Source organism: Oryctolagus cuniculus, chromosome 4, assembly GCF_051225735.1.
Source record: "Oryctolagus cuniculus isolate XC-2025 breed Fujian yellow rabbit chromosome 4, ASM5122573v1, whole genome shotgun sequence".
Classification (NCBI taxonomy): Eukaryota; Metazoa; Chordata; class Mammalia; order Lagomorpha; family Leporidae; genus Oryctolagus; species Oryctolagus cuniculus.
The window spans coordinates 143,261,198-143,286,157 of NC_142870.1; the positions used below are offsets into that span (position 1 = coordinate 143,261,198).

At 45.7% G+C, this 24,960-nt stretch overlaps 2 protein-coding genes across 11 annotated transcripts in view; one reads left to right on the plus strand and one right to left on the minus strand.

Moving 5' to 3' along the window:
* CEP70 (centrosomal protein 70) overlaps nt 1-5,265 on the plus strand; it is a 61,342-nt gene extending 56,077 nt beyond the window's left edge. For 8 of the 10 annotated variants that reach the window (XR_016233265.1, XR_016233267.1, XM_070072763.1 and 5 more), the window contains 4 exons: nt 129-297; nt 947-1,061; nt 2,394-2,473; nt 4,584-5,265. Coding sequence is in view for 6 of the 10 variants with exons in the window: in XM_070072763.1 (XP_069928864.1) it covers nt 129-297; nt 947-1,061; nt 2,394-2,473; nt 4,584-4,645 (426 nt within the window). In the remaining 4 variants the exon portion in view is untranslated. Of the gene's footprint in view, nt 1-128; nt 599-946; nt 1,062-2,393; nt 2,474-4,583 lie in introns of all 10 variants that reach the window. The other 2 variants (XR_016233266.1, XR_011388194.1) reach the window with 1 other exon arrangement.
* An 8,418-nt stretch (nt 5,266-13,683) lies between these two features.
* ESYT3 (extended synaptotagmin 3) overlaps nt 13,684-24,960 on the minus strand; it is a 42,846-nt gene continuing 31,569 nt past the window's right edge. Inside the window, exons 10-23 of the mRNA XM_051818639.3 lie at nt 24,810-24,892; nt 23,363-23,411; nt 22,848-22,937; nt 22,412-22,474; nt 22,242-22,304; nt 21,682-21,750; nt 21,152-21,238; nt 20,587-20,736; nt 18,240-18,736; nt 17,489-17,587; nt 16,987-17,118; nt 15,825-15,930; nt 14,926-14,975; nt 13,684-14,712 (exon numbers count right to left, since the gene is read on the minus strand). Coding sequence (XP_051674599.3) covers nt 14,676-14,712; nt 14,926-14,975; nt 15,825-15,930; nt 16,987-17,118; nt 17,489-17,587; nt 18,240-18,736; nt 20,587-20,736; nt 21,152-21,238; nt 21,682-21,750; nt 22,242-22,304; nt 22,412-22,474; nt 22,848-22,937; nt 23,363-23,411; nt 24,810-24,892 — 1,575 coding nt within the window. The 3' untranslated portion in view covers nt 13,684-14,675. The remainder of the gene's footprint in view (nt 14,713-14,925; nt 14,976-15,824; nt 15,931-16,986; nt 17,119-17,488; nt 17,588-18,239; nt 18,737-20,586; nt 20,737-21,151; nt 21,239-21,681; nt 21,751-22,241; nt 22,305-22,411; nt 22,475-22,847; nt 22,938-23,362; nt 23,412-24,809; nt 24,893-24,960) is intronic.

The following is a 24,960-nucleotide window of genomic DNA, read 5'->3' on the forward strand; positions in this document are numbered from 1 at the left end:
TTTTATATGGATATTACATATTCTACTAACATTCTATTTCTCTTTTAAAATAAGTGTTTTTTAATTAAACATTTGGGATTATTTTAAAATGTCTACTGTATTTCTTTCCCACCCTCTCTTTTGGACAGGACAGCAAAGTACCAAACTTTCAAACTTTGCAAGCTATTGTCTCTCACTTCCAAAAATTATTTGATGTACCTTCTTTAAATGGAGTCTATCCCCGAATGAATGAAGTTTACACTAGGCTTGGAGAAATGAGCAATGCTGTGAGAAACCTCCAGGAACTCCTAGAATTAGGTGATGGCCTTTGTCATTTTTGGTCCCCATTTAATAATTATTTCTAATTAACAAAAGCAAGGTAAAAAGAGGACAACTGGAGCATAAAATAATTTATCTTTTTTTTTTTTTTTAACTTGTCAAAGACTAAGATTTGCCATCTACTAGTTCACTTTCCAGATGTCTGTAACAGTTGGTGCTGGGCCAGGCTGAAGCCAGAATCTGGGAACCCAATCTGGGTTTCCCATGTGGGTGACTAGTAGTAGGAAGCTGGAATTGGGAGCGGAGACAGGACTCAAACCCAGGCACTCTGATATGAGATGTAGGTGTCTTGGACAATATCTTCACCACTGTGCTTAATGTCCTTTCCTGAAGCCTAAAATGTTTGGTAGCTGTACTGATTTTGAAAATTCTCTTTTTAAGTATCCTACCTGCTTTATAAAATTTACTTATTATAGAGCAAGCTTCTGTCTGCTGGTTCACTCCCCAAATGCCCACAATGGCCAGTGGCCATCACCACTGCCTCCCATGGGCCACATTAGCAGGAAACAAATCAGGAACTGGAGCTGGAGCCAGGCATTGAACTAACACACTCTGGCATCCCAGCCACCAACTTAACTGCTAGGCCAAGCACTCCTAAATATCCTGTCCTTTTGTTTCTTTTTTGCAGATAGTTCATCATCAATGTGTGTGTTGGTAAGCACAGTTGGAAAACTGTGTAGTCTGATTAATGAGGATGTGAACGAGCAGGTTAAGCAAGTATTAGGACCTGAAGATCTCCAGAGGTATTTGTTTGAACAGTATCATCTGTAGTGCTAGAAGTTGTAAAATTACAGACTTGAAAAGATAACATAAGTTATCTACCTTCTGTTTTTGGAATATCCTCTTTTAAGTAACTTAACAACCTAAAATAAACTCACATCCATAGGAACAGGGAAAATGCCAGGTCATTTCAAAATAACAGATTGTAGGGCCTTTAAGTTTCCATAAGGTGGGTCAGGAGTTCTTCAGCATAAACCTAAAGTTATATATGGAGAAATGCCAAACTTTTTAGCCATTTCATGAGTTCTGGATTATGTCAACAAGCTTTTTTTTTTTAATTTATTTATTTGAAAGTCAGAATTAGAGATTTTCCATCATCTGGCTCAGTCCTCAAATGACCACAATAGCCAGAGTGGAGCCCATCTAGGCCAAACTGAAGCCAGGAGCTTCTTCTAGGTCTCCCACATGTGTACAGGTACACAAGCATTGGGCCATCTTCCACTGCTTTCCCAGGCACATTGGCAGGGTGCTAGATTGGAAGTGGAGCAACTGGGACTTGAACTGGTGCCCATATGGGATGCCAGTGCCACAGGTGGTGCCTTCACTGGCCATACCACGGTGCAGGCCCCAACAAGACCTATTTTTAGCATACTGCTGTAGATCACATAATAATCACTAACAGTATTTTACTGTTAAGGAGATAAGTGTTAAGGATTTTTTAAAAGACTAGGCACCACTAACAAAACTTAATGTTTGTTAAAAATACTGAGACACTATGGCTGTACCTACAGCAACTTTCTCCATCCCTTACCCCCAATTTTGTACTATAATATATGGTAAGGAAAGTACACATATATACCAGATACTTCATATATTCTGTAACTTTCCCTGGAATAACCAGTATATAACCTGACACTTGAGTTTGCTGATGTTTGATGCTTTTAAAATCAAAATATATCCCATATTGGCTTTTTTCTCCTTCCCATGGTTTTGTTGATTACTGCTAGTTTTATTAATGTTTAATAGGCTACTGGTTATAAAAACTTATTTTTTTAAAAATGTTTAAAAAATATTTCCTAAGAAGCCTAGAGCTAAATGAAAAGTTTGCCATGTTAGGATTTTTGTTACATAAATTTAACAAGTATCTACACTGATAATATTCCTTTTTTTTTTTTTTTAAGAAATGCAGTCTTAGGTGAACAAAGAGGTCAAAAAGGAAGGATTATAGTATTTTGATCATTAATTGGCATAGTATCTTTGTGGTTTGAAAATGTTCTGTTTGCATCCATGTCTGCAACTACATGTAACAACCATAAGTTGAAATCTTGGTGTAAATTGTGTGTTTTTTAAAACAGCATTATCAAGAAGTTAGAAGAACATGAGGAATTTTTCCCAGCATTTCAGGCATTTACCAACGATCTTCTTGAAATCTTAGGTAAGACCTCTGTTGATAATGATTAAATTTTGAGTTTTAAGATGTCAGTGGGTTGAATATAAGTGTTCCTTGGTCACTGGGTTAGTATTTTTGCTTCCAGTGTTTTTTAGAAATTGTCTGAAAATCACCAAATTTTGGAAATAACCTCCTAATTTGTAGTTAAAGTTGGATGGGATTCGTTCACAGAGCAGGGAAACACAGACTCTTTAAGGAGATCGGGACTGCCTTTGTTTTGGGGCCTTCTGAGAAAAATGGCAGTACTCTGGTCATGCCCAGTTGATCCTGGCATTGTCATTGCATAATAAGAAATCTTGGTAGAATTTATGATCTTGGAAGGCATCCAACTCCCTGCTAATACGTGGGAAATCAGCAGGAAATGGTCCAAGTGCTTGAGCCCCTACATCCCCACGGGAGAACAAGAAAAATCTCTTGGCTCCTGGCATTGGTCTGGCCCAGCCCTGGCTGTTCTGGCCATTTGGGGAGTAAAGAAGTGGATGGAAGACCTCTCTCTCTCTCTCTGCTGGTTATATACTGGTTATTCCAGGAAAAATTTCAGAATATATGGAGTATCTGGTATATGTGTACTTTCCTTACCATATATTATAGTACAAAATTGGGGGTAAGGGATGGAGAAAGTTGCTGTAGGTACAGCCATAGTGTCTCAGTATTTTTAACAATGAAAAAGATTAATTTATTTGAAAGGCATTGTTGGAGAGACACACAGATTCTCCATATGTTGGTTGACTCCCCAAACGGCCATAGTGGCCAGGGTTTAGCCAAGCAAAAGCCAGGAGCTTCATTTGTGTCTCCCGTGTGGGTGGCAAGAGCCCAAGTGCTTCGGTCATCCTCTGCTGCTTTCCCAGGCACATAAGCAAAGAGCTGGATGGGAAGTGGAGCAGCCAGGTCCTGGAGCAGCACCTGTATGGGATGCTATAGGTGGCAGTTTAACTCACTACTCCACAATCCCAGCCCCCCTATACAAACAACATTTTTTTGATTGATAGTAATGTAAATAGTAAACACCTGAGAGGAAGAGACGAACTTACGTTTTTGGTCAGATTGAGGTCTTCATTAGTGTAACTGTTTAGCATATTAATAACCATTTTAATAGTTGTACTGGTAACATATTTCAGAATCCTTCTGTGGAAAGTTCCTCTCAGCATGGGTTCATGTAAGATCATTTGCTTCAGAAAGCCAAGCCTCTCTGCTCATGAATTCTGTATTTTGGTCAGAGTTGAAATCATAGAGTTAAATATTATTACACTTAACATTGGGAAGGTTAAATCTGATTGGCAAACATGACTGTTTCTGACCAGGTGTCATTCAGCAGCTAGGTACTGAGTGGTATACAGAATGTCAGATAGGGAGAGTACCCTCAGTGATAATGGCAGTCTTAAAACGATCTACTTCCTTTCTCTCACGTGAGTGGTATGATTGGCTGAGGATGTTCTCTGTGTGAGGTTCACGTATAAGGTAGGTTTCTCATTTAGTAAGAAAACAGGCATGATTTCAGGATGGGGACCATCCTGGGAATAACTTGTGCTGTACAATAACGTATGGGGTGAACCAAAATCTTGTTTGCTTACATTGTTTCCTTTATTGTATCTTAAGACTTCATTAGGGACGCCAGGCAATTACCCTGACATAAATCAGGAGCTTAAAGAACTAATAAATACCGGGACAGCAAGGATTGTGTTTAAGCTAAAGGGAGAACAACCAAATTGCAACTGAACAGTGGAGGGAGGGAAAGAGGACAGAGCTGTGTTCTCTAAGGAAAAATTCCTAAGTCTTCAGATAGCAATGCTGGAAAGACACTTGGGATTTCACTAGGTAGTTGGCCCACGTAGTCATTCACATCTGCAGGGGTGCTAGCATATCATGAATGCGGGTGATTAGCTCTCCTAGTGCGGCAAAGGCCAGAGTGAAAGGGCCCTGTGCAGCATCTGCTCTGGAATCGGGGCACCCACTCACTGCCGCTGGGGAAACATCTGTGCACAGAAGCAACGGTACTGCGCCTTGAGGTTGGAGGTTTGCCTTTGCATAGAGATTCTTATTTCATCTGAGCTTTTTGCTAGAAAAAGTTACTCCTCTTTATTATTTTCTGTTACAGAAATTGATGACGTGGATGCCATTGTACCTGCAGTAAGGAAATTAAAAGTACTTTCATACTGAAAACAAATCAAATCATTTTTACTGTGTAAATTGCATTCTTCACATTCTAAGAATTGTGTAGGATTGATCTTATTTTGAGGCAAGGGTATTTGCTCTCAGAATTGATTGGGTCATTCTCCATCCATACAGGTTTTAGTAACTTACATTCTTATACAACAAAGAGTTCTTAAGTTATTGAAAGTAGTAAATTCACTTTAGATCCCTCAGTAATTTTTTGTTATTCTTGAGTGCTTAAAATATAAAGTTGTTTTAAAGTAGAGTTTTTAAGTAAAATGAGAGAACAGTAATAGAAAGGTTGGATTTAAGTTCAGGGCTTTAGTGACTTTTGGGGTCAGGGCAGAAGTCCAGCCAGTGAAAGCTACTGTCTCCTGGTAAGGATTAATTGACACATTGTTAAGATATCCCTCATGGCCATTGTCATTTCAATGCAGGAAGGGCAAAAGGAAAAAAAGAAAAAAAAATGTTACTGTGTTAGGCTAGAAAATTAATTATGGGGTAAAAATTTATGAGTAGATATCCCTTATTTTTAAAAGTGTCCTTTTTTTGCAATCTTGATGTAATGTACTTTTTTTTATAAGGACCTAAGATTTCAAATAAAGTTTTTGTGAATAATTTCCAAACTTCAGTGTTCTTAGTGACTTCCTTGTGTTATGGAGAGTCATATTCTATTCCTAACCTGAGTCTTCCTTTACTACTGGTTGACCCTTTGCTGCACTTAACATAAAGTACTTTTCTTGCTGGCTGCTACTTACTCTCCATGCTTAATATTCAGTCTGATTCTGCCTCACATTCGTGAGTATAAACCATTTGGGCAACCCCTTGAGCTCCCCCTTTTTAAGCAATAGACCTGGGAAGAATTGGCAGGCGCTCTTGTGGGTTGGCAGGTAGAATATTGGAAAGCGTTTCCAGAAAGCAGCCTGGTGGAGTGGAGAGTAACTGTCAGTAGACAAGAAACCAGAGCCTTGGTGTTGTGACTGTGGGCTTAGGGATAAGGCACAACATAGTATCTTAGGTTCCTTCTAGATTTAAAATTCTCTGTTAGCCTGCTGTTAGTTTTAAACATGTGCCACAGTTTATCAAAGAACCTGTGTTTTAAGTACCTCCAGTTGATTAAATTAAATTGCTTTGAGAAATTGCTGAGGCAGTTTGAAGTCTAGCAATATTTTAAAGGAAGAAATGTGATTAGAAAGTCATTTTAACCTAAAATTTACCAGTTCATTTATGAGCCTGTGGTTAATTCTTTAAAACAGTTTCCAAACTCTTAAGAGGCCACAGAGGTGTGTTTTTGTTTTTGTTTTTGAGATGCCTCCAGGGCCACTCAGAGAACAGCTTTAGGCCCTCTCTTGGATCCACTTTTAGACAATTTTAGTTATTTAAAATATAAATAATAAAAATTATGCAGTTATTGACTAGCAGTATTCAAATATGAATATTTAAAATCCAAGTGATTCTTAAAACAGTTTGTTGATGTATAAGTGACCTATGCTAAACTGTACATAGTAAAGTATATAACTAGGTAAGTTCTGATATACACATACACTGGTAAAACCATCACCACAATCAAAATAAAACATAACTATCACACCATGATTCTTTGTTCTTTCTCATCTTCTTCCATCCCTTGGTAACGGTTGATCTGCTTTCTATCACTATAGGTTGGTTTGCATTTTTATAGGATTTTATACAAATGAAATAATGTATTCTCTTTTTTTGTCTGGTTTCTTTTACTCAGCATAATTTAGGATTTGCATGTTTGTTGCTTGTATTAACAGTTCATTTCTTGTGCAGTATTCCAGTGTATGACTATACCATAATTTGCTTATCTGTTCATCTGTTGATAGATTTTTGGATTATTTCCAATTTTTTTCGTACTGCAAAAACTGCCATGAACATTGATGTTCTGTTTTTTTGTTTTGACTTTAGTTTTGGTCATTAAAGGTGGAGGGTAAATTTGGTTTCTGTTAGTCCACCCTAGTGAGAGTGGAAGTTTAGAAGTAAGAGTTTTAAGTCTGAAAATCTGTAGGCTTCAGCAGTTGTCTTTTAAATTTTTTTCTGAATGACTGCATTGTAGTCAAAGAATGTGATCTTTTAGTATTGAATTTTTGGAATTTGTTGAAATTTTTTATGACTTTAGATGTTATGAATGTTCCAAACAAAGGTACATCAAAAATTTGTGGAACAATGGAATTTTAAAAATGTTTGTTTTGGTATAAAAAGTTGAAATTATACACAAGCAAATACACATATATATGACAGGTCTTCAAAATGTTCACTGACAATGCATATTATGAAAAAACTAAGCATGGATTTTAAAGTTTAAGAGCCCTCAAATATTATGCTCTTTTAAAAAAGTCTAGTCCCTATTATACCTATGTCGTGTTGTATTGCTTAGATCTCCATTTCTATCACTATTTTTGTCTGCTTAGTATTTCAGTTTCTGTGATACTAAAATCTCTATGGATTATCAACTTTTATTTTATGTATTTCGGGTCTATTCTAAGTAAATGTCAGTTCATAATTTATATATCTCCCTCCCCCTTTGCTGCTATTCATGATTATTGCCTTGAATGTTATTTTATCCTTTCTTTTCATAGTTCATAGGTATTTCTTATCCATGTTTTTCTGTTTCACTTATTTTACTAGCCTTTTAATCATAAAATATATGTTCTTAACTTGGTATAAATCATAAGTGTCAGGTATAATGAATAAACACCTCGCAGTTAACACCCAGATAGCAACCAAGAAACATCATCTCTAGCACTCCAAAAGGCCTTCCCATCCCTCAGTGTCCCCATGGAGATCTGTTATTTTGACTTATATGTTAATCACTTCCTTATTTTCTTTTTTTTTTTTTTTTTTTGACAGGCAGAGTGGACAGTGAGAGAGAGAGACAGAGAGAAAGGTCTTCCTTTGCTGTTGGTTCACCCTCCAATGGCCGCCGCGGCCGGCGCGCTGCAGCCGGCGCACCGCGCTGATCTGATGGCAGGAGCCAGGAGCCAGGTGCTTTTCCTGGTCTCCCATGGGGTGCAGGGCCCAAGCACCTGGGCCATCCTCCACTGCACTCCCTGGCCACAGCAGAGGGCTGGCCTGGAAGAGGGGCAACCGGGACAGAATCCGGCGCCCCGACCGGGACTAGAACCCGGTGTGCCGGCGCCGCTAGGCGGAGGATTAGCCTAGTGAGCCGCGGTGCCGGCCCACTTCCTTATTTTCTTAAAAATAGTTTTGCCATGTGTGTATGCCTAAACCAAAACAGGTTTCCCTGTTTTTATAAAAATAGAATGATATTATACATGCCTTTTACTGTTTCCCCTTTGTTTAGTATTATGTTTGTTCTGTGCATCCCTATTGTTGCATGTTAGGTGCAGGGTACTTGTTTTCATTGCTGTATAGTAGTCCTTCTATGAATATTCTATAATTCATTATTTGTTCTACTGGCATTGTTTGGGTTGTTTCCAGTCCTTGGTTATTGTGAACAGTGTTGCTGTGCACTTGCATCCTTGTATACTTGCGTGCAAGTGTTCTAGAGTGTGTATCCAGAACTGAATATGCTGGGTCCTAGGGGAAACATGTTTGTGATCAGCCACACAGGCTCTGACCTGTGCAATTTAAGATAGTACTATTTCTGTGAATAAGGTGAATGGAGCCTCTGGAATTGTACAGGGTGGTGACTGTGATAGTGTGTGTGTATCTTCAACTTTAGGAGAAAAAGCCAAACTATTTTCCTAAGTGGTTAGACCAACTTAAAGTATGAAAATTTCCACTGTTGTATATCCATTTTGCCAGTGCACTGTGTTTAGAGCTATTACAATGATTTGAATGTTTATCTCCTGGACTACCAATGCAGATAAGCATCTTCCCCTTTGCTTATCAGACATTTGTATTTCTTTATTGATGTGGTTATGTGTCTCTTACCATTTTTCTGTTGGAAAGTCTGGTTGTTTTTCTTGCTGATTCGTAAGAGTTACTTGCATCCATATACTCCAGACATGAGCCAATTGGCAGTTAACATGTGTTTCATGTGTCTTCTACTCTGTGGTCTGTTTTTGTGTAGTTTCTTATGAACAGAAAGATGTATAATCTTTTCTAGTTAGTGCTTTTTGTGTCTTATGACTTTATGTCCTAGTCACAAGTTGTAAAGTTATTCTGTTATCTTACAGGTTTATAATTTTGCCTTTCCCAGTCTGATGCAGCTGGAGTTGATTGATTCTTGAATGTGGTAGGAGTAAAAACTGTTTCATATTTTCCCACATAAATATCCAGCTGTCCCAGCATCATTTATTGAAAAGTCTATCCTTTCCTTTCCCTCACAGTGCTTGCTCTGTCACAAGCTAATTATATGTGAATGGGCCTGCTATTGGGCTCTTGTTCTTTTGGTCCAGTTGTGTTTCCCTGAACTAATACCATAATAGTTGCTATAGCTTTAAAATAAGCCTATTGTATCTAGTTGAAAGCTTTCTACTCTTTATATTTCTATATACATTGAAGCTGTTACCAAGTTACACATGCATATATGTATACAACCCATTGGGATTTTTATTGGACTTTAATTCTACAAAATGATCAGGTTAGAGAGAATCGGGTCTTTCAACCTCAAACGTGACATGCCTCTCCATTTGTGTATGCTTACTTTAACATCCCTTCAAAAACTTTTATAATCTTCCTATAGGGGTTATTGCTGAATGCATACATAGTTCTTGATGTTTTATGCACTTATAAATTACCCTTTTAAAATTTAATATTCTCATGGCTGAGAGTACAGAGAACTACAATTGACTTTTTAAAAAAGGTTTGGGGCTTGCACTGTGTCATAGTGGGTAAAGCCGTTACCTGCAGTGCTGGCATCCCATGTTTGTGCTGGTTTGCATCCTGGCTGCTCCACTTCCAATCCAGTTCCCTGCTAATATGCCTGGGAAAGCAGTAGAAAATGTCCCAAGTGCTTGGGTCCCTGCACTCACATGGGAGATCCAAAAGAAGCTCCTGGCTTCAGATCAGCCTGGTTCTGGCTGTTGTGGCCACTTGGGGAGTGAACCAGTGGATGGAAGATTCTCATTCTCCCCCTGCCCCCCTTCCTCTCTCCCTCCCTGTGATTCTGCCTTTCAAATTTTTTAAAAGTTTATTTATTTGAAAGTCCAAGTGACAGAGGAGAAGGAATGGGAGGTAAAGAGGGAGAGAGCATGATGGATCAATCATCTGGTTCAGTCCCCAGACATCCACAGCAGCCAGGGCTGATCCAGCCAGAGCCCAGAACTCCGCCCAGATCTTCCATATATAGGTGGTAGGATCCCAGGTACTTAGACCATCTTCTGAGTTTCCCAGGTGCATTGACCAGGGACCTGGATTGGCAGTGGAGCAGCCGGGCCTCCAACCAGCAGTACTCTGATATGGGATGCTGGTGTCTTAAGTGGTGGCTTAACTCACTACACCACAATGCTGGCTTTATATGATCTTTTAAAAATATATATTTACTTATTATCCAGTGACCTTACTAAAAACTTTGATTAGTTCTAGCAATTTAAATTGTTTTGGATTTTATGCTCATGATGCTATCATGTGAATATAATAGCTTTGGTTAGATTTTTTTTCTTAGTGCTGATAGGAAACATCCCTTTCTTAACATCCCTTTCTACCACTAATATAAACAGAATTCAAAGTATTCTTGGGTATCTTTCAGCTTTTGTTTTCTATATTTCTGTTTTGAACCTCTTATAAACAGTGTTTAGTAGTGTCTTTCACATTCATGCCATTTGATGTTCTAGATTTTAACTTTGATTATAAATATATTTAGTGATTTTTTTTTTACCATCTTCTGTATTTTTCTATGCTCTTTGTCTTTTGTTTTGAGAAATTAAATTTCATAGCCTTTTCTCCACTGACTTAGAAGGTTGGTTTTTGTTTTTTGTTTGTTTGTTTGTTTTTTAGATTTATTTATTTATTTATTTGAAAGATAGTTACAGAGAGATCTTCCATCCAGCTGCTTAACTCCCCAAATAGCCTTAATGGCCAGAGCTGGGCCAGGCCGAAGCCAAGAGCTTCTGGGTCTCCCATGTGGATGGCAGGGACCCAAGTACTTGGGCCATCATCTGCTGCCTCCCAGGGTACACATTAGTGGGAAGGTAGATCAGAAGCAGAGGCAGCACTCAATTTCAGGCACTCGGATATTGGGATGCAGGCATCCCAAATAGGGATTAGCCCATTGTACCACAATGACCACCCCCCCATGTGAAAAATTCAGTATGTGAATTGCTGACTAGTAAAAGATGATCACTAAAAGGGGGGGGGGGGTCAAAGAGGACCCTAAGGGACACAGAGTAGACACTTCAGAAAGCAGATACTACTTCTAGGGTTGAGGAAGAGTGAACAAGAAAGAGACTTAGAAACCTAGAAAGTGCCTCTCTCCAAGCTGATTCGGACCTTTGAAGAAAGGCCTGGCTGCCATAGGAACGTGCAACTGCCTTGTGGCCAAGAAACTTGCCCAGCTTGCTGCTGCGTGCTGCTGAAACAGGAAGGGTGTAGGCAGAGCGTGGGGGTGTGGCCAAGGGTAACCCAAGCCGTGCTTAGGTGGATGAGAACTGGCCCCACAAGCCAATCAGCTGACCCCTTGGAAGGCTGCTCTTAGCAGAGGAAAAGCCCGTTCTTCCTGCTGTAACTGGGTCCTTCCACCACCATCTAGCAAGCACAAGCCCACTGGCAAGAGATGTGTCCATTTGAAACTGCAAGATAATGAGTTAGCTGACTCACACACTTTCCTATTTTTAAAATAAGTAGCTTCCCAAACAAGGCCTGAACCTCTTCTGAACCAGCCTGTCCCTTCACAGCTGTTGGGACTTGGCATTGTAGTGCCACTTCTGTTTTTGAACCTTTACAGAAATCTTCACTTGGGTGTTTGGAGCAATTACGGCTTACTTGGGTTTCCCAGTGTGTGTTACAGGTTTCGTTGCTGCCCACTGCTGTGTGTTTTGTTCCACTGTTTTTGCCTGGGGGCTTCCCTTTAGTGGCAGTTTGCTGCTGCTCTGGTCCCGCCTGTGCCCTGCATGTGAGTGGCAACCCCAAGGACCCGTTTCAGGTTTGGCTCCATCAGGGCGTTACAGGGTCTGGGTTCTAAGCCAATTTTCAACTTCCTTTCTCCTTTTGGGGTTTATGTACCAAGCTGATGGTGTGTAGCTCAGGCCCTGTGTTCCTGCAGGGCAGATTAGCTGACTGACCCTACCAGGTCCTTGTCCTCACTGACAGCCAACGTGTTTTCTGATGAAACACTTTCTGGATTTCTGGCCCCGCGTACAAGGCCTGCAGCCTCACCTCCCATGTGGCGTATGCTGAAATTCTCGTTCCCTTCGACACTTGAACTCCTTTGCACTGCTTTTGGTTTTCCTCTTTGGACTATCATTGGGAATTTGTTGCTTTACCTTTTTTTAAAACCATTTTTAATTGGCACAAAAATTGTACATGTTTATGAGCCTCAGTGTGATACAGTATATGAATACATTGTATAATGTTCAAATCATGGTAAACACATTGCCTCAAACATCATTTCCTTGTGGTGAAAATATTCAAAATCCTTTTTTTTGCAAAGTACATTGTATAGTTACTCTACAAAATGAGAGACCACCACAGCCTGCTTCTCCTTTGTAACTTAATATTCCATTGACCAGTCTTTCCCCACCCAGCCTCTGGTAACCACTGTTCTACTCTCGGATCCCATGTGTGAGGGAGGCCAGGCAGTATTTGACTTTCTATGCCGGCTTACTTCACTAATGACCTACAGTTCATCTGTGTTGTCACGAATGACGTGATTCATTCTTTATGGCTGAGTGTTATTCCCTTGTGTATGTCACATTTTCATCAGTTGACAGGCACTTGGTTTGCTTCCATTTCTTGGCTGTTGTGAATAATGGTGCTACAAACAGGAGTACAGATGTCTCTTTAGTATACTGACTTTATTTCCATTGGATATAGACACAGAAGAGCAATAGTTTTATTTTTAGCCTTCTGAGAAAATTCTATACTGTTTCTATAATGGCTGTACTAATATATATTCCCACCATCAGTGACAGTGTGTAAGGGGTCCCTTTTCTCTGTATCCTTGCCAACACTTACCTCAGTTAGAATGGCTGTTATCAGAAAGACAAAGGTAAGATGGTAGCTCGTGGTCTTGATATACGTTTCCCTGACAATTACTGCTGTTGAGCATTTTTTCCTGTACCCTATTGGCTACGTGGGTGTCCTTTGAGAAATCTGTTTAGGTTTATTGCCCTCCTTTTTCTTTTGCTATTAAGTATTATACATACTGCGGATGCTAACCCCTTGTCAGCTTTGGTGTTTGCAAATATTTTCTTGTTTTCTGTTTCCTGTGCCATACAGATGCTTTTTAGTTTAATAAAATCCCATTTGTCTATTTCTGCTTTTGTTTTCTGTGCTTAGAGTCTTATCCAAAAGACCTTTGCCCCTTCCAATGTCCTGAAATATTTCTCCTTTAAGTAGTTTCATCGTTTTAGGTCTTAGATTTAGATTTGTAACCTGTTCTGAGTTGGATTTTGTATACGGTGAGCTGGGGGATCTGGTTTCATTCTGAGTGTGGCTAGTCCATATTCCAAGCACCCTTTATTGAAGATACCATCCTTTCTGCAATGCTTGCTCTTGGCACCTTTGTCCATATGAGCTGGCTGTAGCTGTGTGGGTCTAGTCCACCGGGTTATGTGTATTTATGCCAGTAGCATACTGTTTTGATTATCTTTGTGTGGTACACTTTGAAATCAGGCACTAGGTGCTTCCTGCTTTCTTTTTGCTCAAGACAGCTTTGGCTCTTTTATGTGTGTGGTTCTGTGTCAATTTTAGGATTGTTTTCTCTAGTTCTATGAGGAATGTATTACTTTTAATTGACCATGTTTAAAACGTCATGGTTCAACAAGGTCTGCTGTGCATTTCGAAGAAGGTTAATCTTGATCAGAAATCGGTTTAGGGTTGCTAATCTTTAGGATATGATACATTTTCCGATCCTTTACCATTTTTAAGGCACATATCTAAGAGAAATTACCGTGTCATTGTGAGGTAGTCACGATGGGCATCAAATTGCCCCATTTTATTAATTGCAGCAGAAATGAAAAGGGTAAACCATTCAAATAACTCAGAATTCAAAGGCCAGTGAACAGAAACATTAAATACCAAACACTAAGGATTTTAACATTGCAAGCCTGGGAAATGACTTTAGTATGTGCTTGTTTAACAACCGGCCTGGAGTCAGCAGGGCCTAGTATGTGGACTTGATGGAAAGAACATCATAGACAATTTACAAGGAAGAGTAACAGGACAAGATTTGCTTTAGGATGTTGCCCTTCTGAAAAGTGACAACATAGGAAGGCACGGTGAGGACGGGCAAGTGATGACAGGGGTCTTGCTTGAGTGAGTAAGAAAGAAGAAATGACTTCAATAGCACTTGTAAGAACTCAGAGGGGCCAACGAATCCATTTGATCTTACAAAGTCTGAAATGCAAGAGGAGCATTTATTTAAATACATGTTTTGCTTTTAACAAAGGTGAGCCAGCCATCTCTTAGAGAAGTGGGAATAAAATTCCTAAGCCATAGGAAGCTCCCTTTCTGTTCCAGCAGTTTCCACTGCCCTGCCAGGAGCATATTTAACTCCTTAAGTATATCACTGTAACATCATTGCCAGTACAACTCCAGTAGCAAAACACTCTGGGCAGGCAGGCCCCACGGGGGCAGCCAGAGGGCTTTGGCAGTATTAGTTGTGGGTTAAAAGTAACTGCCGGGGAACACTGGCGGCTGTTCTCCCCGTCAGCAAAGGACACTTGCTGAATTGGCACGTAATCACCTGCCAGTGACATACAGGCACCAAAACTTTTGTCTGGATTTGAACAAATCTAATCAAGAGAAAGTTTGACCTGACATAACTCTACCTCTTCCTAATACTGTCCAGTCATGTGTCATGTCAGATGACTGTTCTGATTTAAATGACAATATATACATACACACATTAAATATATATACATTTTAACAAACAGGGTAATATGTCTCATCAGCTTCTGGGCTGTCCATCTGGAGTCAGCTCATACCTGTAAGACAGTGGGTGGGACTCAGGTTAGCACTGTGGCAGTGACTAAGACTCAGGTAGTAAAGCCTTATGTGCAGGTGTTAATCCATCTCCTTTCTGGATAACCACATGAATTACCAGTGAGGAGGGAAGAACTTCGGAGGGAGATTACAGGTAGCTGTCTGAGACAAGCTGTTGAATAACTGACAGCAATAAAAGGAATAGGCTTGCTTACCATTGGGAAAAACCTTTAATCAGATCTTCTTTTGATAAGTCGATCAGGACCTAAATGATCAGAAATAATTAGTATAACAGTGCAGTCGATGGATATTACTGGATAATCTGAACCCATCATGAAAGGGTGTGAGTTCTGAGCAGGGGCTGTCAACATGGAGCCTCTCCCCAGGGCACAGGCACTAACCCAGGCTGTTTTAAATTTTCACTTTATAGTATAACTAAAAAAGGGAAAGGTTTCCTCCTCTATAAAAAGGAATATACTATCTACTTTAAAATAAGATTTATAAGATGTGTTGATTAAAATAACACCTTCTCCCTTTTTGTTTCTGTTTAGCATCTTCCAGGTGATGTTACCCCAACTTCCCCTTCAATAAAATCCCATCACCATAAAAGTCTTGATCTAATGAGTCCTGAACTCTATATAATGTTGTATTTGTCAAATTTGTAACACCATGGCTCTTCAATACTTGTGGAACACTGAATTTAGATTCTTGGTTGGTAAAAAGGCTTTATCATATTAAAAAGCCTCCTGGTAGGCATTCAGTTCAGTGGTTGACGCCAGTTGGGACACCACATCCCATACTGGAGTCTCAGCTCCACTCCCCCTCCAGTTTCCTGCTAATGTGTACCCTGGGTCTCTCCCACCCACAAGGGAGACCCAGATTTGAATTTTCAGGTTCTGGCTTGAGCCAGGTCCAATCCTGGCCCTTGCAGGCATTTGGGGAGTGAACAAGAAGAGAGATCTATCTACCTTTCTGATAAATATACAACCCCCACTAAGGCTGTACCCTGCTTGTTTTAGGAACAGCCAGAACAGGTCAGGTTTTCTGCAAGGATGCGTGCCACCCTTGAATTGTAAGGAGGGTAGCAGGAGGGGTGGAGTCCTGCTCTACTTACTTTTCCTAACTCCTTTCTTCTGTGTGAGCCCAGTGGCCGACTGTTTTTCACTGCAACATCTAGTGACCTCTTCTTGACTTCTTCCAAGGGAACAAAATATTCAAATCTTTAAGAGAATATTCAGGGGATTAGATTGTCAACAAAAATAAGCGAAGGACATAACTTAAGTGTTTCATTCATTTCTCTACTAAGAGCATCTAGAACAGCACTTGCTTGGAGGGACTCAATGCATCATCGTTACAGGTATCTCTGTGCTGTGTTGTTCAGACCCTGAAAGTGTCAAGAGGCACTTCTGTGGCTTGGGGTCTGTGCTGCTGCTTTACTGACAGCCTCCTGTGGAGTGAGGCAGAGGCATCCGAGGTCTGGGCTTTGTCATGCAGCCCAAAAATGCCTCTGGATATGCCAGCATCCCATGTAGGTGCCGGTTCGAATCCTGGCTGCTTCTCTTCCAATCCAGCTCCCTGCTATGGCCTGGGAAAGCAGTGGAAGACGGCCCAAGTCCTTGGGCCCCTACACCCATGTGGGAGACCTGGAAGAATTGGCGCAGCTCCGGCCATTGTAGCCAACTGGGGAGTGAACTAACGGATGGAAGACCGCTCTCTCTCTAACTGACTTTCAAATAAATTAAAAAAAAAAAAGCCTCTGGATTCCTTCTGAGGTTTACTCTCAGGGCAGGGAGGTGCCAGGGCTACCCTCCAGCTACTGAGGCTTATCTTGCCAAGCCTCAGCGGAAGAGGAAGCGCATCCCTTGTCCTGCCACCTGTGGCTCTGGTTAAGGCGGAGGAACATCAAACAGCTTAGAACTTTGGAGTAAATTTTAGGTCCTTAGTTTCAATAAATGTGTAACTTCTGAAATTAAGATAGATCCAAAAATTAAAAACACAAGAATTTGACCAGGGCCAAATCCTTTTACTACCTAAGACAGAGTATGCAACAGTCCATGATTAACAACACTCAGGCATAGGGGCAGTAAAGATAGGTGGCCGTTTTGCTGCAGTGCCCTGGCTGTCCCTTTCTCCCATCAAGCTGTGTACAGACTCTTCCTGAAGCCAGCTTGTCTGAGCCAGCTCTGGCTCCTCCCAGAATCTGCCGGGCACACAGCAGGTGCTCCACCAGGTCCTGAACGGCCGGGGCATTCCCTGCAGGCCAGCAGCCTACTTACGTCTCGTCGAACAGGGGCTCCAGGGTCTTCCGCTTCACTGAGGTCTTCCTACGACTCGCCCACCTCCTTTCTGGCAACAGGTAGACACGGACGTAGGGGTCAGCCCCGCTGCTGGTACATGGCGTCAGGTTTCTGTTTTGGATTTAAAGACAGGCAAGGAAAAGACCCTGGCTTTCCCACAGTGGAAGGACACCTGTGGGAGCATTCAGCTTCCAGTGGGCTTAAGGATCCAACTCTTGTCTAGAGGACGAAAACGTGGAAGTCTGCAGGGTTTCGAGGACAACCTAGCAGGTGCGTGGCTTTTGAGGTTGGGGACTGCCACTTAGGAAGATGGGGCTGCCGCCCCCACGAGCAGGTTCACAGTGCCTGCTTCGGAGCAGAGGACCTCGTGCACTGGGCGGCCTTCACAGCTCCTGCTTCCTCAGGTTGCTGAGCTACCTTGGGGCTCCCAGTGCCCCAACTCTCCCAGGGCGGGCGCCTGGCAACCCCCAAGTCCCCTCACCTGCAGCCATTGATCAGCACGCGGAGGCAGCGCCGCAGACACACGTAGCGCACCGTGAGCCGCACCTCGCCCAGCCGCCGCTGCCTGCCGTCCTCGCCTCTGGAAAGAGAGGCCTTGTTGTTCTTGTCATCACAGGTGCTGGCCCTCTCCCCTGTCCCCCACCCAGAGAAGCGGCTCCTCCTTGAGGGACACAGAGCCCTGAGGGTCAGCACAGTCGCTCAGTAAGGTTCTTTCCAGCTGGGAGTCAGGTGCACACAGCGCTCACTCTCCACGGTGGGAAGAGTGTGGGCCCTGGAGGGGGCTGTGCCTTTGTAAGCGTGACTCCTCGCGGGGCCTGGGTGGATTTCTTCAACCCTCTCCTGTAGGGTTCCTATGAATACTGGATTCAAGCAGATAGCATGCTGAGTCCGTCATAAACACTACCTGGTAGCCACTGATTACTTAATTCCATAGCTTGATCCCAGTAAAGCTCTAGAGTTCAGCAAATGTTCCTGCTGGCAAGGGCCCTCACCACCCCAAAGGCAGCATCTGTGCCAGTCGGTTCGTGTCAGAGCCATAACCAGGCTGTATGGCTCGAACTCTCCCCTGCCCTAGGCTCCTTCTACCCCACCATGCTGCCTCTCATGAAGACCTTTTGTGGAAAACCAGAACTTGCACGGACATTTAATAAATACTCTGATCTACGTTTCTGGCCAGGGCAGTATTTTTCACGCAGGTGAGCTGAGAAAAGAGGAAGCAGAGAGGTGCATACTCAGTGTTGAGGCTGACATCTGTCAGGTCAAAGCAGGAAGAGGCCAGGGAGCTGAGTGAGGCCATGCTGGGAGCCAGCCTCTTGGGCGGCCATACAAATGGGGAAGCAGGGCCTTTCACGGGCCTGGGTGACTTGATGGGCCCTGGAGAGTGGGGGCCTGGGACAGTCAGGAAGATGGTGGCTGGGCTCTTCTTCTCCCCCAGGGGCTCACAGAACCCTTTGGCACTGTCCTTGCCTTTGGGCCCTGGGCCCTTCTCTTGGGGTAGGGGCTGGGTGGCAGCAGTGCTGGTACTGCTGGCGGCTGGGGTGGTCTCGGAGACATCCAGGGTGGCAGGAGCAGAGTCCAGGGGTGGTGGCAGATCAGCAGGGCTTTCTTCGTGGCATGGGGCTTTGGGACCCTGGCTGGTGGCCACCTTCTTGATGAACAGAGGGCCTTTCTTTAGGGCTTCAGGGCCCGTGTATGGGCTCCCCAGCTCTCGTTCCTCCACACACAGGAACTGCAAGCAGATCACAGGGTGGTTTATGGGGTACACCCTCCACTTCTGCAACGCCAGCCATGTCTGTCTGATTCCTCATTTCCCCTCAGTTGTCAATTATCAAGACCCTTCCCAAGGGATTTCCATTTCCAAATACCCTGAAAAAGCTCTTGTTAGAAAACAAAAGGAAACAAACATCCTTTTAAATACATAGCCAGACTCACAAGAAAGGAAGGGTACTTCGATTTTTTTCTCACAAAAATAAAAGCCTTCCCCAGGTCATTTTAACAACCTCAGAATTCAAGGAGTCAGGACAAGGTGAGGCTGGGAGTTGAAACAAGACCCATAAAGATGGGATTTATTTAGTGAAAAAAGTAGAACAAAAATTCCACCCACCAGCAAAGAAAGACCAATGATAAGATGTCTCTCACCTGTACTCTGGTTGGGGATACAAAGTCTCCCCTAAGAATATGACTCTTAAAGTCTTTATAATCCTTATATAAATTTTGAGTTATTTATATTACCTGTGGGGTCTTTCTTAAAAATTTGACAGGTAGAGTTATAGACAGAGAGAGGCAGAGAGAAAGGTCTTCCTTCCTTTGGTTCATTCCCCAAATGGCCGCCACGGCCCGGTGCTGCACTGATCTGAAGCCAGGAGCCAGGTCCTTCTTCCTGGTCTCCCATGTGGGTACAGGGGCCCAAGCACTTGGGCCATCCTCCACTGCCTTCCTGGGCTACAGCAGAGAGCTTGACTGGAAGAGGAGCAACCGGAACTAGAACCCGGTACCCATATGGGATGCCAGTGCCGCAGGCAGAGGATTAACCAAGTGAGCCATGGTGCCAGCCCTACCTGTGCGATCTTGAAACCCAAAGTTGGCCGGCGCCGTGGCTCAATAGGCTAATCCTCCGCCTAGCGGCTCCAGCACACCGGGTTCTAGTCCCGGTCAGGGCACCGGATTCTGTCCCGGTTGCCCCTCTTCCAGGCCAGCTCTCTGCTGTGGTTCGGGAGTGCAGTGGAGGAGGGCCCAAGTGCTTGGGTTCTGCACCCCATGAGAGACCAGGATAAGCACCTGGCTCCTGCCTTCGGATCAGCGCAGTGCGCCGGCCACAGCAGCCACTGGAGGGTGAACCAATGGCAAAGGAAGACCTTTCTCTCTGTCTCTCTCTCTCTGTCCACTCTGCCTGTCAATAAATAAATAAATAAATAAAAGAAACCCAAAGTTGAGAAATTAACAAAAACAGACCCAGATTTGTAATGTCCCTGGAAGTGCTTGGGAGAGAACAGCCTTAATCTAGGTCATAAAGGGACACTTGGATTTGGAACACAAGTTACAAAACATGGAACTGAGTCACCATGAATAAACATCAACAGACAAACATTAAAGTTTAACTCCCAAGATCTCCGGATTATAAGTATTTTCAAAAGACTAGAGATGCAATATAAGTATTTGAAGATTAAAAAAAAAAACTATGAAAAGAGACTAGGTGAATTTGGCAAACATGAAAAATTGCCATTGAGATAAAAACTGAACAGGTTAAATAGCAAACTAGGAATAGTCAAAGAATGAGTAATCTGGAAGGTAGCTCTGAGGAAATTAGTGTGAGGCACTGTGAGATACAGAGATGGGAGATGTGAAGATGAACTTAAAAGGAACAGAAGACAGGTGAGTGTCTAGCATAGAAGTTCTAGAAAGGAGGGATTGGAAAAGAATGGGATAGAGGCAACATTTGAAGTGATAACAGCTGACAGTATTCTGATGAAAAAAATGAATCCATCTCCTGGCCTCACTGGGCTTAGATTTGGGTCAATCCTCCTTGCTCCACAGCCAGAGCTCCACACTCCCCTCCCCCAGGGGATGGGAGAAACTTACCCGAAGAACCAGCCTCATGGAGATGAGGCTGTCCAAGCCCGAGTGGTCCAGCTGGAAGCGCTGCTCGAGAGTGAGGTCGGCGTAGGGGAGGAGCTGGCACAGGGGAACGTCCAGCACTCCCAGAGCGCACTCCTGGTTGTCGTCAAGCACCTGGGCGCAGCCAGTCACAGAACAAGAGCGTCACCAAGCAACCCGGGCCCACCTCACTAAGTACGGACTCTGGGGATCTGCTTCTCTTTTGGGGACTGAAGAGGGGCTGGGCCAGATACGGTCCCTGCCTTCAGTCCGAGGAGAGAGTGACTCGGGGGAGGCAGTTACGATCTGTCTTGGGGCCGCTCTGGGCTATGTAACAATAAGTCCCCTTCTGCAGGGAGAGCCCAGGGACTTGAGGGTCGCTTCCTACGTCATGATCCTGGCCACCATCTTCAAGGATTTGAGCCATGTGGGGCCCGAGTATCCTCTTCCACACCTAAAATCCTGCCAGGGGAATCTGCTCTTCAAGCGGCCCACCCTCCTGGCTTAGAAACCCTGGTGCTCTGTTCCAAGAGCGCAACTTCCCGCAAACCTTCAGATGGAGCCGCTCAGCCGCCACGTTGTGCACAAAGAAGGAGAACGCCTGGCTCCACACAGGGTCCTTGCTGTGGGGACAGGTCTGCGAACAGAGCGGAAGGGTCAGGGTGGCCGGACCACGGGCCACCGGCACCCTCTGCTGTCGATCTGGCTACCAGGTCCCACTGGGAACCGCACCTGTGGCTGTCAAGGATCACACCCACCCATGCTACAGCAAGGGGTGGCACCAGGGTGGGACAGCCAGGCCCCAAAGCGAGCAGTGCTTCGCCATGGTCATGCTAGCATTAGAGCTCACTCCAGGCAGGGGACCGACAGGGACGTTGCTGGACTGAGATACCCCAGGGGTGGACATGGGCTTCAGAACCACGCCTGGACTTGAACCCTCATTCTGCCACTCTGTGCCTTGTGCCATGGAACTTATCACTGATCTTAAACCATACAGATTCCATGAGGTATCGTGCAGACTAAATAAACTGTGTACCTGGCCTTCAGTGCCAATGAATTCCCTTTCCCAGGCCGTCTTACCTTGCTCGTGTATGTCTTCTTGCCTACAGACAGCTTGACGTAGGAAGAAGGGTCTCTGCTGACCTTGTTCTACGAGGGCAAATTCACAGCAACAAAGGAGCTGTCACCAGCTTAAGACCACCCTGTGCCCACCCTCCAGAAACACCGGGAGACCTGGGCCAGTCTGTGCTTCCCTGGAGAAGCTGCCCTGGTCCTGCCGGGCCCCCGTAGGTCCCAGGACTGAGCCAGAGAGAGGCTCCGAGTTACAGTCCGGAGGCCCGAGTGGGCGCGGGCTTCTGTTCCCTGGTGCTATGGAAACACTGGCGTCGGGTTTTGGCTCCTCATGGCTGAGGGACTCAGCCACTGACTTTCGGGGTTCAGTCTGTAAAATGGCACTAAGACCCGACACAGTCATCCTGGCACGCAGGGACAAGCAGTGGGGGAACAAGTCCCCGAGGCCAGCGGACGGCACCTCTCGTTGCCCCCAGGCTGGTGTGCACAGACCAGGGGCCGGGGCTTGCTCCGGGGGAAAGGAGCTGTCATTCGTCCTCCTCCGAGTTCCCAGCCACACGCACACCTACCCTGGCAGATCTGGAGAGTTTGCGGGCTCGGTATTCACCGTTCAGGTAGTCAAAAGGGCTTCTCTGCGGCAAAGAAGTGGGTTAAAGCCACACACGGACACTCGAGAGTGATGGGCACAGGCAGGGGGTGTGGGGGCCGCGCACAGGCAGGGGGTGTGGGGGCCGCTCACCGGCAGGTTGCAGGCGCTCTCCAGGAAGACCATGAGGATGGCAGTGGCAAGGCCGCCAGGGTCCTGCAAACAGACACAACACCCTCGCCAGGTGCCCCAAAGTAGGAGCCACTGGTTTTGGAGAAAACTACTTGCATTTGCACGGGAAGCCAGCCGACCCTCTCAAGCACATTTAGCTGGCAGCATGACAAGTTCAAGGTCGACACAGGTGGATCTCCCCCCAGGAACTGGGCCGGCAGGCGCTCAGGGCCACAGGTCTCTAAGCGCCCAGCTTCCCCAAGGCTGGCCGACATGCTCAGAGGCCATTTGTCAAGATCAGGCGCTGCCCTGGGTGAGACGGGGCTCAGCGGCCCGTTCTCCAGGAGGGGCGCAAGAGCTGGGGGGTCATCTCCCTGCCCCCACCTTTCTGCTGGGGAGCCCTCGCCGCCTCACTCACCTCAGTCAGCGCTGCCTGGTCAGTGAGCAGTGAAAGCCACTCAAGTCGCAGGTGCAGCTGCCCGCTGGTTGTATCATTCAGGACAAACCACTGCAGGGCGGGGTGGGAGAGGACAGCTCTGGGAAGGGGCCAGGGAGACCTGCAGAAGGCGAGCCAGGCCACACAGGTGCACCCTGGCCCAGAGGGACCCGGGTGGCATTACAGGAGGGCACAGGGGCTACAGTGGCATGGAAAAGCCCAGGCCCAGCCTGCCGACTGGCCCCTGCTGGGGGCCCCAGTCTGTGGGCACTTCCCAAGGAAGCTTCTTCCAACACAGGCTGTGGGGGGCGATGCCCTGGCAGCACTCTGCCTCACCCAGCTGTTGTCCCTGAGGACGGGTATCCGTGCAGCCCCACCTGGAGAGCCCACTTCCTGGGACTGTCTGGGCCGAGGCAGCCTGCTGGAGCTGGCCAGGGACAGGGGGCCGCGCTGAGCCCGCCCTTCCCCAACCCCCCAGACACGGGCAACAACTCTACCTCATCCACCACTCTGTTGGTCATGACGTCCTCCAAGCAGATCTGCAGGCTGGACACACAGGGAGAAGGGAGAAGGGGTCAGTGCCGCCCAGGGGCCCACCCTGGACGCTGCAAACTTCCGCACAGCTCAGGGGACCGGGAACGAAGCAGCATCTTCGTGCCGAGGAACCAGCAGGAGACCCAGTGCAGCCCACGTGGAGGGAGAATGAGCTGACCTTCAGGGCTGCTTGCACTGAGCATGCCACGCAAGGAAGCAGCTGGCTCCCTACCCTCCGGGGACAACAGGGCCCCTGGCAATCCTGTGCAGAATCGGCCTCCCAGTCCCCGTGCCCTCTGAATGACCACGGTGCCACCTCCCACAGTCACTTCTCTTTTGAGCAATCCCAGATGCCCCTCCACTTCCAGAACGGCCCAGACAGCCTGCACGGGATGCGTGCAGTTGGCACGTGTACACACGTGTACACAGGTGACAGGCATATCCCAGCCCCCAACCAACCGGGACCTGACAGCGGAGGGAGAAAGATGATCTTATGTATCTGTTAGATGTGTGCTCAAACTCGGCACACCCCTTATAAACTGTGAACCCCCAGCCACGCTTCTAATCTGGAACAGGTCAAAAAATTGCAGCTTTTATCATAAAGAGGAAAAATGCTAAGAACCAGCTGCTGGCGAGCGGTTCCTTAGGTGGCCAGGCTCTGCCCCCACCCCACACTGTCCCGAGTCTGCCTCTCCGACTTCCATACTTGTGGAAACACACCAAGGAACACAGGGGTGCGAGGGTTCGGGTGAAAGTCCCTTCGGTCTCGCCATCTGAGGTCAGCAGTGCTGGCTGCCCGTGTGCACCTTGCACGCCCCTCTCTGCTGGCGTCTGCACAGGTGCCCCCTTCTGCATACGTCATGGGTGCCCTGCTGGCAGCGTGCACATGCTGTCCCTGATCTCAAGAGCTGCAGAACATTCTGCAGTGTGGCGACCGGGCAGCCATTCAAATGGCCAGCCAGCGTCCTGTGAGGCTGGGCATGCACACTGCTGGCGGTTTTTGCTGTACCGCCACGAGTACTGGGACCACAGGCGGTTCAGGGTTTCATAGCCAGCCCCACCCGGGCCATCTCAGTCTTCCAACTGCCCTGAGGCTCTGAGTTCTGCCCCAAAGGCAAGGGCCAGAGGCCTCTGGGCCTGGGCACGTGGCCCCCCTGCCATCCTTGCCCACTGTTCCAGATGGGGACTCGGGTCCATTTTTGGGAAGCAGAAGGTAGAGTCACAGATACACAGCCTTGGAGTCCTCTCTGTACCTCTCAGGGTCCAGGCCAGGGCTGGGCACCCCGGGGAGGGGGGACATCTGAGATGGAGGACCGCCTGCCTAGCAGTCAGGTCGTCGGTGAGCACAGGGCTGTGCTGGTCACCAGGCAGCAGGAGGGGAGGCCATCCCCGCACCCAACTCTGCCTCACCTGCCCAGGAAGTCGTCCCTATCGGGGTCCTCATCATACAGGTCCACCTCCAGGTCCTGCCCGGGGACTTCGTACACCATGAACTGGAAGGGAGAAGAGGCGTCCTGGACCCACGGGCTATGATGGCTGGTGAATCTGACGTCATGTAGGA